Source organism: Asparagus officinalis, chromosome 8 (genome assembly GCF_001876935.1).
Source record: "Asparagus officinalis chromosome 8, Aspof.V1, whole genome shotgun sequence".
Taxonomy (NCBI): domain Eukaryota; kingdom Viridiplantae; phylum Streptophyta; class Magnoliopsida; order Asparagales; family Asparagaceae; genus Asparagus; species Asparagus officinalis.
This window is the reverse complement of record NC_033801.1, coordinates 62,424,358-62,440,799: the sequence shown is the minus strand read 5'-3', so window position 1 is coordinate 62,440,799 and position 16,442 is coordinate 62,424,358. Positions and strand designations below refer to the sequence as shown.

The window sequence follows — 16,442 nt, the reverse complement described above, 5'->3', positions numbered from 1 at the left end:
GAGTTTCTTATTCATCCCATTTTTGTAACGACCGGGCTAAACCTAAGAACACAACATATAGTATTCTTTCGGGAACTTTCCGTTACATCCACCCCCAGCTTTCTTTGTGAAACTGGGTCTAACATTGTACCCAGCTGAATGATCGGGTTATCCTTAAGAATATCACATATGATATTCTTCCAGGAACTTCCCGTTAAAATTAGGAAATAGTTTAGACTCGTATATTTGTTGGAGTATTGAGAAGCAGTTTATACTCGTATACTCTTCAGAGTGCTCATTCGGCTTAATTTAGCGTTATGACACCAGCTTCAACCAAGGTTTGGATGCTATTCTTAAGAGCGAAGCAAGCATTGGTGGGATGAAGGATCCTCCTGTGATACGCACAGTACTTCGGATCCGAAGTATTCTCAGCTTCCTCCTGATTTGTGATAAGTGGTAGCTTGATCTTGTTGTTTTCGAGGTGGGACTCAAAGATGGCTGGAACGTCTTCGTCCTTGAAAGAGTACTCTTTTTGGAGTCTCGGATCCGAAGTCTTTTGCTGTCTTCAGGATTGCTACTGTGACGTGTGATTAGTATCTACCACAGTTGCATGGGCCTTCCCTTTACCGCGGGAGGCGAGGTTTGAGCTCAGAGGGTTAGCCGTCGGTTGGTTTCTCTCGGCTTGCTTCCTTCTGAGGAAGCGTTTCGGCCCGCTCTCCGTCGATTGGTTACCTGACCTAAAGTTTTACTCTCATTCAATTTTCAAGCCATGTACTTCCAAAAAGGGAATTTTACCTCTAAACCGAAGGTTTCGCCACTATTTGTTATAAGTCACTCACTTCCAAAATCTCTCTTAGGCCCAAAAATTTTCATCGGATTGTTTTTAAATCCAATTTGTATTTAATTAATAGTTTGATATACAACGCAAGTTGTTTACTTTTTCGTGGTAACTTTGGTATTTTTGTTCTAAATGATTATATACACGACATATTTTTATGTCAATTATAGTTAAACTATTGTATCTTTTGTTTTTTTCCTACACAAATGCCGCAGCAACGCGCCCGGCTAATTTTGCTCGCTCTATCTGAAGAATATATGCAGTCTCCATCGATCAGAGTCTGCAATACTGCTTTTTATCCCTTATTCTCCTCAATCAATCCGAATCCTGTGCTCCGCGCCCACCACCATCTCCATCAGCCCTCAACGAAGGACAAGAACAAGATGCCTTTCTCCTCCTACATTAATCTTCTCTTCCTTATCCCCGGCCCTCTACCCTCTCCTTCTTCATTCCCCCAGCTGCTCTCCTCTTCATTTCTCTCCTCCTCCTCCTCCTCCTCATCATCATCAATGGGTTTCGTGCTATCAAAGATGGTGAGGATGCTTTTCGCGAAGCGGGAGATGAGGATCCTGATGGTGGGCCTCGACGCCGCCGGAAAGACCACCATCCTCTACAAGCTCAAGCTCGGCGAGGTCATCACCACCATCCCCACCATCGGTAACCTATCCTCAACCGATCGACTTTTGATAGTATCTTCTCGACTTTTGACTCTTTGATAACAACTTTAAGTGGCTCGTAGCCTTGATGATCCCCTTAACAAATGACTTCCAAGAGCTGTGCAACTTCTTCCAGTCTAAATATCTTATGAAGAATTAATTTAGGTGGCAACTAACATATACGAATCTCTTATATTCTATGTATATATAGTCTTCAGGTATAGTTTGGGATCACGTCAGGAAGTCTATGTATTGTTTTTGTTCAATATATGTATTATAAAATGCAAGCGTAAAATTAATTATTATTTTTTAACTATTTGAGAATCTATGACGCTTCCTTTGATATACTGTTACGTGAATTCGCGTCCGACGTGAAAGGCGATTGATGAGCACGAGCTTACGAGGATCAGTTTGCGTGAATATGTATTATATGATCTAGATCAATCTATTTTGTTCTTTTAATCTGAAATGCCTTGGTTTTTAAATTTGAAGGTAAAATTGACCTCTGACATTTAATTACCTTAAAGATATAATGAGCAACATACGAAGGTATTTGCTTCACAGATAATTTTAAATGCAAAGATATTGAATTGACCTGCACTCAGTCCTTGAGCATTCGCGAAGGGGGGAAAAAGCTTCATAGAGCTAATTCCGACAACACTACGTTTGACTATAACTTTTGCGTGTAAGGTGAATAACATGAATAATGGCCACACAAACTAGCCGAGAATAGATCCTTTACATCCTAAATTGTGGAGAATGACTACGTATGAATACGATTGGTTCATCCAATGGGCCCCACAACTAAGAAGATTTTTATGTAATTTATTTAATTAAGAGCTTTGATACAGGGATCCAAAATATAAGACCAACAGGGGGGGACAGGTGAGATGTCCCCCTCCTATTACATAATAAGACGGTCATCATTAATGATGGTCAACTCATTATGCAATAGGAGGAGGACACCTCACCTGCCCCGCTGTTAGTCTCATATTTTGGGTCCTTGAGGAATTTTTTTTAATTAATAGTATTCATGGGGTCACATAGTGAAGAAAGATTATCGGTGAGTTGTAGCCATCCTCTACTATCAAGGAGGATGTAGAGGACCAGGACCCCATGGCAAACTAACCAATGTGTCTACTAATCAATATTTATTACATTTTACAGGTTTTAATGTGGAGACCGTGGATTACAAAAATGTTAGTTTCACCGTATGGGATGTTGGTGGCCAGGACAAGGTACTACACTTGATCAAAGTTTTAGTATTTCCGCATAAAATCTGTTGCGCTAGTTCTACATTTCAATATCATGATAGCTTCACAAGTTATGGTTTCCAGATATTATAATCAGTAATCTGAACAGGGAAATTTATACCTCGTAACATTCCAGAAATAGCAGCTATATACTTCTTTAATATACATTTTGAGATATTACTTTCTCAAACTCCGTTATTTTAGCAAAAGCGTATCACCTTAATAAGTTCCCTGGAACACTTGTATCATACTATGTAGCGCATGGAATTAAACAGGTTGCCCATAATACATCTAAGATGATTGGTCGATCAGGACCTGGATTCTCTAAATTATGACAATTCTCCTTCAAAAATGCCATGTCAAAGAGCAATAACTTACGCTTGATCTGTGTTTTTTGTACGTGATTTCTTTCCTTGGAATCATTTCTTAGTTTCCTCTGAGCGGCTAGCTGAGCCTATATTCACTGGTTGCGAATAACAATAAGAAACTATCTTTTCATCTCAATAAGCTCTTGTATTGGTTTTAATCTTAAAATATATGTTTCAAATTCTATTTATATTTCTTTACTACTTAGAGATGCAGCCAGGGTTACCGTGCACTTATATATATTTCATTCGTCGCATTGTTTCCAGTCAAACTAATTCTTGTACTTTGAATGTGCGAACTAGATTCGGCCATTATGGAGGCACTACTTCCAGAATACACAAGGGCTAATATTTGTAGTGGATAGCAATGACAGAGAACGAATTTCCGAAGCTAGAGATGAGTTACATCGGATGCTGAGTGAGGTTGGTATTCCTTCAAGATTCAAACATATGCATCTAATCAATATTTTAATTTGAGTTTACATTTTAGTCAACATATTACTTCTATTCGAGTGGACCACTTTGAAAAGGCATACTCTACACGTAGTAGAAAACTTCTATTGATATGAGTTTTATTTGAAATGGAATATTTGTGTTTGAAGTTCTAATGTCTTTTACTGATTTCAGCATATTATGTCGGTAAATGTTTATATCTCCTTGTTTTATTAATATTTCCTATACATCCTTACTTTTCTAATTCATTTTGCAGATATATCCTCTTAGAGAATAGTTAACAAACATTAAATGAAAATGGCATGATAAACTTCCATTTTTTGTTGGGATTTTTAGATCTCACAAAAACCTCGAAAACCACCAAACGCAGCAAATAGAATCACACGAGATTTAACGTAGAAAACCCTCAACAGGAAAAAAAATCACGAGATCAAAATCTACTATCACCTCCAAATTATAATCTTTTGCACAGACAAAGACTGTCAAACCCTCTCTCTCACAGTACCCTTGAACCCGGTTACATCCTCTAAAACCCTGATTACAAGAATATTGTCTCTCTCCTTCTCTCTACTCTCCTTGGTTTTTCCTCCAACAATAAAAAAATATATATAGGGAAACCAAAACTCTATTTCTAGCCTAACTTCCTAATTAGAATAGGATTCAAACTCTTAATCATGATGAGACTTAATTTCTTATCATGATAGATCTCTAACCCTATCTAACTCTCATGAAGTTATACAAAGAATAAAAGACATAATCCCAACAATCTCCACATTGGATTTGATTCCCAAACTCCCTTGAAGATATATCATCGCCGTCTTGAAACTTTGCATCTCCCGCTAGCATCTTCTATTCATTCACACTTCGAATTGAAGCACTTGCACTCCAACCGGGACGTCTCGTGACCCTCGCTATCATCTGCTTTGCCGTGATGTCTCCACCTCTCTTGTGCGCAACAAGAGATCTTTGTCACCTCTAACATTAGAAGAAAATCAACCATGCTTCTCCTACCAAAATAAACTTGACAGTAGCTTTCCCCCACTTGTTGTTCTCGTACCCCACCTGCATCGCTCGTTTCGAATCATATCGATGCACCTCTTCTACTCCACACTACGAGCCAGATGCCTCCATCTCCTCCATCACTTAGCTTGGACCGAATATAAGCGCTCATCGTCTTCAAGTCCAATGCTACCATCTCCATCAGCATGTGTGTCACCAGTCGTGTCTGCTTGCAAGCTCCACCTAACCTAGCTCTGATACCACTTGTTGGGATTTTAAATTTCACAAAAACCCTGAAAACCACCAAACGCAGTAAATAGAATGACACGAGATTTAACGTGAAAAACTCTCAACATGGAAAAACCATGAGATCAAAATCAATCCACTATCACCTCCAAATTATAATCTTTTACACGGACAAAGATGTCAAACCCTCTCTCACACAATACCCTTGAACCCGTTTACACCCTCTAAAACCCTAATTACAAGAATATTGTCTCTTTCCTTCTTTGTACTCTCATTGGTTTTTCCTCCAACAATAGAAGAATATATATAGGGAAACCAAAACCCTATCTCTAGCCTAATTTTCTAATTACAATAAGATCCAACTCCTAATCATGATGAGACTCAATCTCCTAATCATGATAGATCTCTAACCCTATCTAACTCCCATGAAGTTATATAAAGAATCAAAGACATAATCCCAACATTTATGTGCTATTCACAAAGCAACTTCCGCCAGTTAAATAACTATGTCTTATTTTCGGCTATCAAAGTCAATGCTTGGAATTAAATCGGTTATTCCCCTCCCATCTCAAATGCACTACTGTTTTTCAATTCCCTCCCTCTTTAACAAAAGTAACCCTCTGATCTTAACATCTTGGAATCATAATATCTCCATCAAATTATGCTTTAGTATTCTCTCCATAACTGCACATGAAAGTTAACATAATTAGGACTATTCTTTCTTTGGCTTCTTTTTAGCCATTACTTGGAGCATGACAGAATTTGGGCCAGAAATTGAAAAGATTAAGTTGCAAATCCCTGGACAAAGATATATACTACCACAAATTCATGCCTTAATGAGTACAGATTGATTGTAAAATATTGAGGGAGCTCAACATTTTACGAACATAGAATACTTGAGAACCTATGGGGATTTTAGCATATATGTAGTAGATATATAGCAAATGAAAGCAAATGGATGGAGATTAAAGAAGGAACAGAGTTGAAAGGGGAGACATTACAACAAGCTAGGGTGATAAAGCTATAAGAGAATTTGGTGATATGGAAAATGGTGGCTTAATTTTTATCTGTTTTTAACAAACTGGAAATTAGATGGACGGGATTGATTTGGGAAAAGTGGGGTATTTTGACTATAAAAATACTAATGATTCATTATAATTTAGAAAAAAATAATCATATTACATCTCCTATCCACAGAAAGTTGACAGAAGAATTTAGTTTTGGTAAATTTCCTTCAAAAGATCCGGAAAAAAGTTATAAGGATATAGATGCTAAATTTCACAATCTTTTTAGTTAATTAAAAGTTCTCCATAACACCCTCATTCACGGCCGAACTTCTAATAAAAGGAGAAATAAACCAGGTAATTGTGGAAAACTTCTTCCAGTAACTTCCCAGAGATTGTTCCGAAATAATGGTCCAACTTTATATCTAATGAAAAGAATGTAACTCTCACTAGAGCAAAATGATGCATTGGACTTTATCTGTGTCTATTTCTTTTACTGCTCTATCACTGAGAAATGGTTGAATATAATTTCCAGCAGTCACGGTTTGAAATCACGAGATTAAGATAGCTTAATCTTAGCTATGATTCTCAATCTCTCAAACAAAGTTTCTTGTTCATAAGCTCTCTTGTTAACTGTCGAAGTGTTTTTAAATATCACAATTCATGAATAACGTAGGCAAGTGTTTTTAAATAGACAGAACTTGGATCAAATGTCACGAAACTGTAAAATAATAACGACGAAGCATTTATGCCAGTCTTTTGGAATCAGCAGCATGAAACCTTTTTTACCATCATCCCAGTCTTTTGAAATCACAACATCAAACGCTTTTAAGAGTTCACGCCAATCTCTGGTCATTCTCTCCGTTAACTACAATCCTATCATCCCTCATCCTCACACATTGATCTTCCTTGAACATGCCCGAGCCATATCCATATATCATTACATAATGATACTGAAATTATTGCTGAGTAGGGATTTTAAAAAATTTCGATCGTCTCTTCTTTTGAAATTTAAATCAGAATTGCAAATTTCATAATTTCTACGATGGTAATGTCAATATTTACGTTGAGCTATGATGTGCAGGATATACCTTTGTAGTATACTAGCCCACTGATGCCAAACTTGACAGGCAACTGGCTGCTCTTTTGTTATTGCAGGCGGAACTGCAGGGGGCAACGTTGCTTGTATTTGCCAATAAGCAGGACCTTCCGAACGCGATGAACATTTCTGAAGTAACGGACAAACTTGGCTTACATGCACTTCGTCAGCGTCGCTGGTACGCCTTTTTTCAATTTGACTGTTTTATTTGGTGTTACGAGGTGCAGACATTTCTGATATATTATTTTGCTTAAAACATTTTTTTTTCTGAAAGTAGTTAAAGTTAATGACAGAGGACCATGACGGTATCATGGGCATCTGTTTATATTTTGTTCGCATGTAGGTGGGCAAATCACCACGTTTAGGCTTAGGTAGGTCTCGCCATTTCAGGAATAAAGGGTGCGATAAAGTTTCAGCATATCCAATATTAGAACTTTGAGGTGGGGATATATATAGGAGGTTGCCCATTAGGTGGGTTTGGAGACGTATTTCTGGATGAAGATTTTTCATGTTGCGTTGCATTAATGACCAAGGAGTCATCATATTCACTAATTTCAGATGATAGCTCATCATGATCTGAATGATTTAAAAGTTAATTTATTGCTAGTATCCAGAAGTTTATTTGTTTCCTATTAAGCCGCAAATTCCGTTTGTGGGTATTGTGCTTATTAAATATAGTTATTAGGCTTATTGTATCTATTTCTTTTAGTCCCACTTCGCTTAGCATACTAAAACCTCATCTCTTGCTCTTGCATTTAAACATTCAGTACAATGAATAAGATAGTCTCTTTTCTCCCAAAAGCTTTTCGTAACATGATATCAGAGTCATCTTCTTCATCTCAGAAAGACATCTTTCTTCTTCCTCTACATCGAGTTGCCAAGGGGGTTTTGCCGAAAACTCTGTGCTTCCCCTCGGCAGCCTGACACTGGATTCAACCTTGATGCAAAACGCCATTGTTCACAACCTCTCACCATCCTCTGATCATTGCAAAACCCTAGCCCTAACCTTTTTCGAGCAACACTATTCATCCAGGGGTATTGTTAACCCGGTGCAGTAACTGCTCATCCTAAACCTCACTGCTACGGCACCAACTTCGACAACAATTTCTTCTTGGCTACCACAACTACCAAGGATAACCCTCATCGACCAGCTCCGTCCAAGTCGGACCAGCTGGTCATCATCGTCCTTGTGGCTTCAACTATCGTCTAAACCCTACCGCTACAAACTCTCGCCTTCCGAAACCCTAGCAGTTCCTCCACCACAATCTCTGCCTGCTAATACCATCGTTTCTCCGATTGGTGTAATTGCATAAATTATTCATCGCGTGAACACAGGGTGTTTGAGAATTACCTTAGCGAGATTTCTCGCTCCTTGGCCAGCATCTGGCCAAGCTCTCTCTAGGCAAATGCTTTCCACTCACTGATGCTCACAAGATCTGGTCACTGTGTCATCTCTCATCAAGCCATGCCAACAATCATCTATGCAAATTTGGCTCATTTTATCCAAATTATTTGTTATCTACTGACTGTGTGTTTGACCGAGGGTGCTAAATATAATTATTAGGCATATTGTATCTATTTTTTTAGTCCCACATCGCTTAGCATACTAAAACCTCTTCTCTTGCTCTTGTATTTAAATATTTCTGTGTAATGAATAAAATAGTCTTTTTTTCTCCCACAAGCTCTATTCTTAACAATGTTGAGCTTTGTGTTCCTTGTCTTACACTATCTTATTTGAAGAATTTAGGTTTTAGGTAGAAGGATATCAGTAAGACCCTTCATTTTTGTCATCCAATTTAGATGATTTGACCAGTGCAACATACGAGTAGAAACGTTAGTGGTGTGCATTTGAATTTTGTTTTTTCCTCAAATAACATTTGTATTCAAGGATTTTATTTCTTTAATTTATTTTGAAAATTTAAAATATTTGTATTGATATCCTCTATTGGATATATGATACCTATTACCTAATTTAGCATTGATGCTAAGTCTTTGTTAGATGGATACTTTGTAGAGTCTTCAGGAAAATGAAGTAATTGCTTGTAACTCTTAGATTCAGCACTAACCCTACATGTTCCTTGTATAAGTCGAGATATGGTTGTATTTAATCTTTCGCCTTTCTCTATCTCTTCTTATATGGTTTAATTCTTACTAAAACTTTTTATATATTACTGTTAATCAAGGATTTGACCCTTTTCCTTTTGACTAATCACACATTAACTAAGCATGACATTATATTCAAACTAAGGAATTGACAATAGATTAGGGTTACCAACATACTAGCATGCTACTTTAGAAAGAGAGCACAGTCTAGTTGTGTTTTCTATCTCAATGTGTAGCTTGATTAACAAACAAAATATAGATCATAAAAACAATAAACAAACTGCATAATAAAGTCAGAGATTAGAGGAAGAAAGAAAATTATTTCATAATTAAGCAGAAAGCTTATAGGGATATTATTGCAGTACAAGATTCTAGACTTGAACATGCTCTGATACCAAACTAACAATACTTGTTTACAATAGCTCACACTTCTTTTCATTTTACAACTCTTTTATAAAACTTTTGATCCTTATACAAGACTTTAGACCATTTATATATACTTCTTCTATACTTCAAGCCTCCGGATATATCATACAATTTATTTTCTAAAAGCAGCAAAGGACGCCCTTTTGAAAGTAGGCATCTTGCTTTTGAAAGGTAGTGGATGTGGCATTTTCTTTTTGAAAGTAGAAGATGTGTGGCTTCTACTTTTAAAGATTGGAGAGTAACGAAGGATAGCTTTCTTTATTCTTTCTCAATGCACCGTGTCATCACTGCTTACGTCACTGGAGTCGAGATAGTTATTAGGCCCACATTGCTTCTAGTCAGTTTCTAGAGAAATTTCTTGGTCAAAAGATCTTAATGCTGAGGTGGTATCCCAATGATTATCATAATTTCATACTGGTCTTTAGCTCTTTGTGCACATGGGCCTAGAACTATATTTTGTTCAAATTCTTCAACCAAATCTTTTTCTTTGTATGTTATATTGGGGAGATCTAGAATAATATGATCTTAGATAGTTATTTTTCCATAATTATAATAAAGAGCTTCAAAGAACTCGATTGCTGCCATTTCTTTTTCTTCTCCAATGTTATATTCTTGTTCATTGAAAGAAATATTATTGAAGATAGGTTCTCCTGTTAAAGGGTTTAGAATTCATACTTAATATGATGGATAAATTCAAATAGGTTGCATTCTTCCTATATGACCATTGTTGAACTTGAAGAGCCTAAAATTTTCTTGTCCCTTTGTCATTCTCGAATCTTCAAAGGTAGAAGTCATGCATCAACCACCTCCAAAAAGAAGATATCACATTTACTACTTTTCAAAAATATGATATCCCTACTCTCCAAAAAGCGTCCTCTGCTACTACAAAATAAATTATGTAACAAGTATGGAGACTCGAAGTCCGAACTAGTCTATATAAAGGGTCCAGGGTCTTGTATAAGGATCATAAGTTTTAGAAGAGACTTATAAAATAAAAAGAAGTGTGAGCTATTGTAAAGAAATTGTTACTTTGGTATCAGAGCCTCATCAAGTTTGGAATCATGTTCTATAATAATATCTCTATATGCTTTCTATTTAATTATGGAATAATTTTCTTTCTTTCTCCAATCTATGTCTTCATTATGTAGTTTGTTTCTTCCTATTATGATTTATATTTTGTTTGTTAATCAAACTATGCCTAAAGGTAGAAAATAAAACGAGATTGTGCTTTCTCTTTCTGAAGCAACATGCTAGGATGATGGTAACCCGTGTGTTGTTGGTTTCGATTCCTTAGTCTGAACAGAATGTCGCACTCAAACAGCATGTGATTAGCCAAAAGTAAAAGGGTCCAACCCTTGATTAAAACTAGAATATAAAAGTTTTAGTAAGAACTAAACCATATAAGAAGAGATAGAAAAAGAGAAAGATTAAATATAACCATGTCTTAACTTATACAAGAAACATGTAGGATTAGTACTAAATCTAATAGTTATAGGCCCTTGCTTCATCTTTCTAAAGATTCTACAAAGTCATCATCCAAGCAAGGCTTACCATCAACTAAGCCTGTTAATAGATATCAAATATCCAATAGAGGATATGAATAAAAATATTTTAAATCTTCAACAACAAATTGAAGTAATAAAATCTTTGAATACGTATGTTATTCTAGGAAAAAAACAAAAACTCAAACCCACATTACTGAAGTTTCTACTCATATGTGGCACTGGTCAAATCATCTAAATATGATGGAAATGAAGGCTCTTACTGATATCATTCAACCTGAAACCTATAATCCTTCAAATAGGATAGTGTTAAGGCAATAAATGCAAACCTTAAAGTAATAGGTACAAGACCCACAAAAATAAAATTTTAACTTATTATTTACATGATGATGAGCTATCATCAGAAATTAGTGATTAGGATGACTCCTTAGTCATTAATATTATGCAACATGGAGAATATCCAGTCGCAAGTACATCTCTTAACCTACCTTATGATCAATCTCCTACACCTCTACTTAAAAATCCTAAAACTAGATATGCTAAAACCTTTGTTTCACTCTTTATTCCTGAAATGTCAATACATACCTCGGCCATCCCTTCCACCTTGTGAAAACGTGGTGATTTGCCTACCCATATGCGAATAAGGTATAAGCAAATATATGAAGAAGCTGTTATTCATCGTCCAATTAGTATGGGAGGAATCTATTTTAACACAGACAATATCTTGATTCGAAAAAGAGTAAACTATGTTAATAGATGGAGCCAAATATTATTGGATTAATTTACTTCTATGAATAGAATACCCCCGAATTCATAGAATATATCACCTCCCCATGGCCGCAAATTGGATAAAATTATTAGAAATTAATAAAACATAGAATAAAGAAAAATTAAAAAATGTGACACTAGAAGAGGCATTGGCCTCTTTAATGAATCAACCTTGTAAAGATCTTTATGGCCAAGCCTTTGAGAAATCTGACCCGATATTGAAAGAAAACTCATCCAAATGATACTTTGCTAGATTTGCTTTGTAGAAGAGTTTCTAATTAACTACTTTAAATTAGCCTATCAGCTTGAAAATCAGCAACAAATAGGCTCTGGTGGACAGAATAAATTTTCAATGAATTACCCAAACTATGGTGTGCCATTTTAGAAGTGCATATCTAAAGAACATTCCTGAAAATGATAGATCTATTGGAGCTGTCCAACTCTTTATATTAAGAGAATTAGAACAATATTATCAGCTATCTAAGCCCTTTAAGCAAACTAAAAGGCAACTTAAAGATCGTAAGATTGGGCAATCTTGTTGTGACAAAATACTAGGATATCCTTTAGAGTATGGCTATACACAATGATACAGAAGAAAAAATACTATACAAAGAAATTTAAAAGGCCATACAAATTTTGAAAGCAAAAACTTTTCTCATGGAAAAATTTGGAAAGCTGAAGTCATGAAGAAAGAAAATGAAACACACTATTAAACCTCGAATATCAAAGAAAAATGCAAATGTTTCAAATCATACTCCCTTTAAAAGTACAAGTTTAGGAAAATCTTTCCATGGTCAATATTACTCTTAACTTTTTTTGAATATTATATTGTTATCCTAATCTATTCTAATTATACTATCTTCTTTGAATTGGTAATTAAATGATTTATCCTATTTATAATGAGCATTAACGTGTTATTGGATAAAGGAGAAAAGTTTGATATAATTCAAATCCTTTATTTATTTTAATTTATAGAGAAATCTAAAAAAATATATGCTAGCCAGCACTTAAAATTTTTTGGACTTTGTAAAAATATCCTCCAAGTTTTTTAAATTGTAAAGCACCCCTCCAAATTTAAAATTTTATTAAAACATCTTGAAAATTATAAATTTTACTTATTTTAATTTAATGAGAAATTTGAAAACATATGCTAGCTAGAAACTAAAAGTTTTTTGACTTTGGAGAAAATATATTGTAAGTTTTAAAAAATTACAAAAACATCCCTAAAAATTCAAAATTTATAAAAAACACCTTGAAACTTTCAAACCTATAAACACACTAAAAACGACAAACAACACGAATAACCCTTAAAAATTTATGTAATTTACAATAAACACTCTGAACTTTTTATAAATTGAAAAATAAAACCCTTAAAATTATAATATTTTTAAAATTCCTAATAATTTCCAACCTAACAGTATATTAAAAATATAGGAGTTATAAATATCCCCTATATAATTTATAATTTATATAAAGAGTCCTTAAAGTTTTAAAAATTACAAACAAAAGCTCAAAATTCAAATTTACAAAAAACATCCTGAGAATTTCAAACTCATTAGTTAATTGAAAACATAGGAATTATAAATAGCCTTTAAATAATTTACAATCTGTAAAAAAAGGCCTACAAGTTATAAAATTTTTAAAACCCCCTAAAATTCATAATTTACAAAAAAACACCATGATAATTCTAACCTATAGACACTAAAATGATTATACGAAATTACTAACCCCAAGAAAATTAAAAATTTATAAAAAATATCATACTCTCTTTAAAAGTATATGTTTAGAAAAAAAAATTCATGGTCAATGTTACTCATAACTTTTCTGAAAAGAGCATAATTAATTGAAAACCATTTAAATTTGAAATTTACAAAAAAACCCTTAAAGTTTAGTACGTTGCAAATTACCCCTCCAAAGTTTGAATTTTTTCATTAATTTTTGTAATTCCTTGATTTCAATATAATGTTTAATAGTTATTTATTTGTAAATTACAAAATTTTGGGGTGCATTTTATAATTTTTAAAACTTTTGAGGGTATTTCTTTTATAGTTTTCTAAATTTTCATCATATTTTCAGTGTAATGCATAAATACGTCAATTAATGATGATATTAAAGAGTAAGTCATTTTTAAGATTATTAGACTATAGTTAAGTATGCACATCACTATTCCTAAGCAGTATAGTTTATATATGTAAAAAAAATTAGAATCTATATAGCAGTTAAAAGGATTTTGACTTTAATGTACTATTTTTTTTATAAATTATCTTTATTGTGAACCCGCCATATAATTTTGACTGTGGTCATCATAAAATTTTAATACGTATGATTGATTGACTATATAGGTATATAACCCATAGATTACTTTTCATTCTCACATGAACTAATATTTGGCGCTTAATAATTTAAATTATTACTTTTAAATTTAATATAAAGAGGAGATATAATGACATTTATTTATTTACCTACAAGATAATAAAATCTCAATTCTTATTTTTTTGATTGAGATTTATTCAATAGTTAAGTGTATCAAATTAGTAACTAAAATAATAATTATTTATGCTTAATTAGGATGATTGTAGTTGGTCACTCACTATGAAATTTTTATGAAGGTATATACCTTACTTTCTATAGCTATCTGCAATGTCCATGTATATTTTATAAATTAGTTGTTAATTTGACATATTAAATTACTTTTCCTTTATAGAATTTTCTTCTTTGACTTTTGAACTGTGTAACCACTATATCACCACTCTAGCATAGAAAGGACCTCACTCTAAACGGTTTCAAGATAATGTTTGAGTTGAACTGAAGTAAATACTATTGCTACTATGTATATATATTTTTTAAGAAAATCATATCAACATTTTTTAAATAGAAGAGAATATTCTAACTCTGATATTATAAAAACTAAATATAGCCAATTAAGTGACTAGCAAAAGAGAACTTACATTAGAAAAGCATGAATAATAAGATAAAAAAATAAAGATAATGGTATTGCCAACAATACTACCAATAGAAAACTATAATATAAAGTTAACCTATATTGTGGAGTGGAACTACTAGCTATAACCATTGAGGTTTCCATATATCTATTTTATAATTTATTAAAAAGGTTCATACAATCATGTATAATAAAATTGATTTAATACTGAATAGTAATATCATTGTAGCAATATCATTATTAGGAAAATTCTTCATGAACCATTGTGTTCCTTACGATATATAAGCTATGCACTCCAAATTATTATGTCTTTTATAGAGCCAAAAAGTATGAATATTAGCCTCTAACATTTTACTCTCACAATAGCAAAATCCACTAAGCAGATGTGGATATTCTAGATGAGTTATATGTCCTATATACAATATAATTGTTCTAGGCAAGTTAGTTATAATAACATTTCTATTCACATCATTTGGGGCAAGATTAAATAGGGACCTTGCATCAAAGAAAAAAAGAAATTTTTATATTTAGAGCACATGACGAAATATATCATAATCTCTCTACGCTAATTTTGCGAAAAAAATATTCTTCATACTTTTAGTTTTACTTCTATGATACGCAGAATGAGCTATAAAATTGAATGAGAATATTAGATAATATAAATATAAGTAAAACCATACTAAAAATTAATGTGAATATGAGTAAAACCACAACTAAAAGTTTTATGGACATATTACAAGTAAATTCATATGCAAAATTCCTATACAACTTAAATGATCACACATCTTTTAAAAACTTCAAGATACTAATAAACAGAGATGTTGTATTAGATTAATGTGTTTATAACTTACAAATAGTCGATACGTGGCTATTGTCTGGGTTGAAGGAAATAATAATAATATTTTATTTGAGAGAGATTATTGATTTGATAATCAATCCCACAAAAAACTTTATTTTATTTTTTATTTTTATTCTATTTTTATCAATTTAAATAACCATGGTATTTAACAACATGCATTGCACGTGCATCTCAACTAGTGTCAAGATATTGGCCACTATGCAACTGAATGTCCTAAAAACGAAAATAAAAATGAAATAATTATAGATGAAGGCATATTTGAATATTGTTTGGACCTTATAGAGGTAAACCAACTCCAAATTTAAAAATTCATATTACAAATTAACATGAGAATCGGACAAATAAAGTGAAGAGCATTATGAAGATCCTAAAATATACATGATGAACAAGGATGAGGATAGATTAGGTATAGAACCCATGGGAGACACTTGGGTATCATGAGAAGATATAGAATCTTCTGAATCATATATGCATGACTTATAAGGAGAAAGATTCTCTATTTCAGATAAGGGCATAGAAAGGCTAAAGCTAGCTATTGCTAAACCTCATAAAGGCATTGTTTATAGGAAAATGAGTATTTATAATACCAAATTTCTCAATAAACATTATTATATTTTTGACTGTGTCGATGAAAACATTGAATTACATAGGGATTATAGCTTGAAAAGCATCCCACACTCCTAAAAACAAAGAAAGATAAATAAATTAAAGCAAAACTATGAAGATACAAAATATCTTCATCTTGGAAAAAAAGTCAAAATTACTGAACAATTCAAGTTTGATATAAATATCCCTATTATGGTACTATACATGGACAATAGAATTATCTCCAATCTGTTAGATTCCTTAATACAAGGATGTAAATCAATCAAGAAAATAGAATCTTAGGTGCCAATATTCACCTAGATTACTCTGTTATTCTTAATGACCTTCACATATGTGATGTGAAAA

At 33.3% G+C, this 16,442-nt stretch overlaps 1 protein-coding gene across 1 annotated transcript in view; it reads left to right on the top strand.

Moving 5' to 3' along the window:
- LOC109819731 (ADP-ribosylation factor 2-like) overlaps positions 1,080-16,442 on the top strand; it is a 36,184-nt gene continuing 20,821 nt past the window's right edge. The window contains exons 1-4 of the mRNA XM_020385578.1: positions 1,080-1,474; positions 2,641-2,711; positions 3,395-3,514; positions 6,952-7,070. Of these exons, the coding sequence (XP_020241167.1) occupies positions 1,201-1,474; positions 2,641-2,711; positions 3,395-3,514; positions 6,952-7,070 (584 nt within the window). The 5' untranslated portion in view covers positions 1,080-1,200. The remainder of the gene's footprint in view (positions 1,475-2,640; positions 2,712-3,394; positions 3,515-6,951; positions 7,071-16,442) is intronic.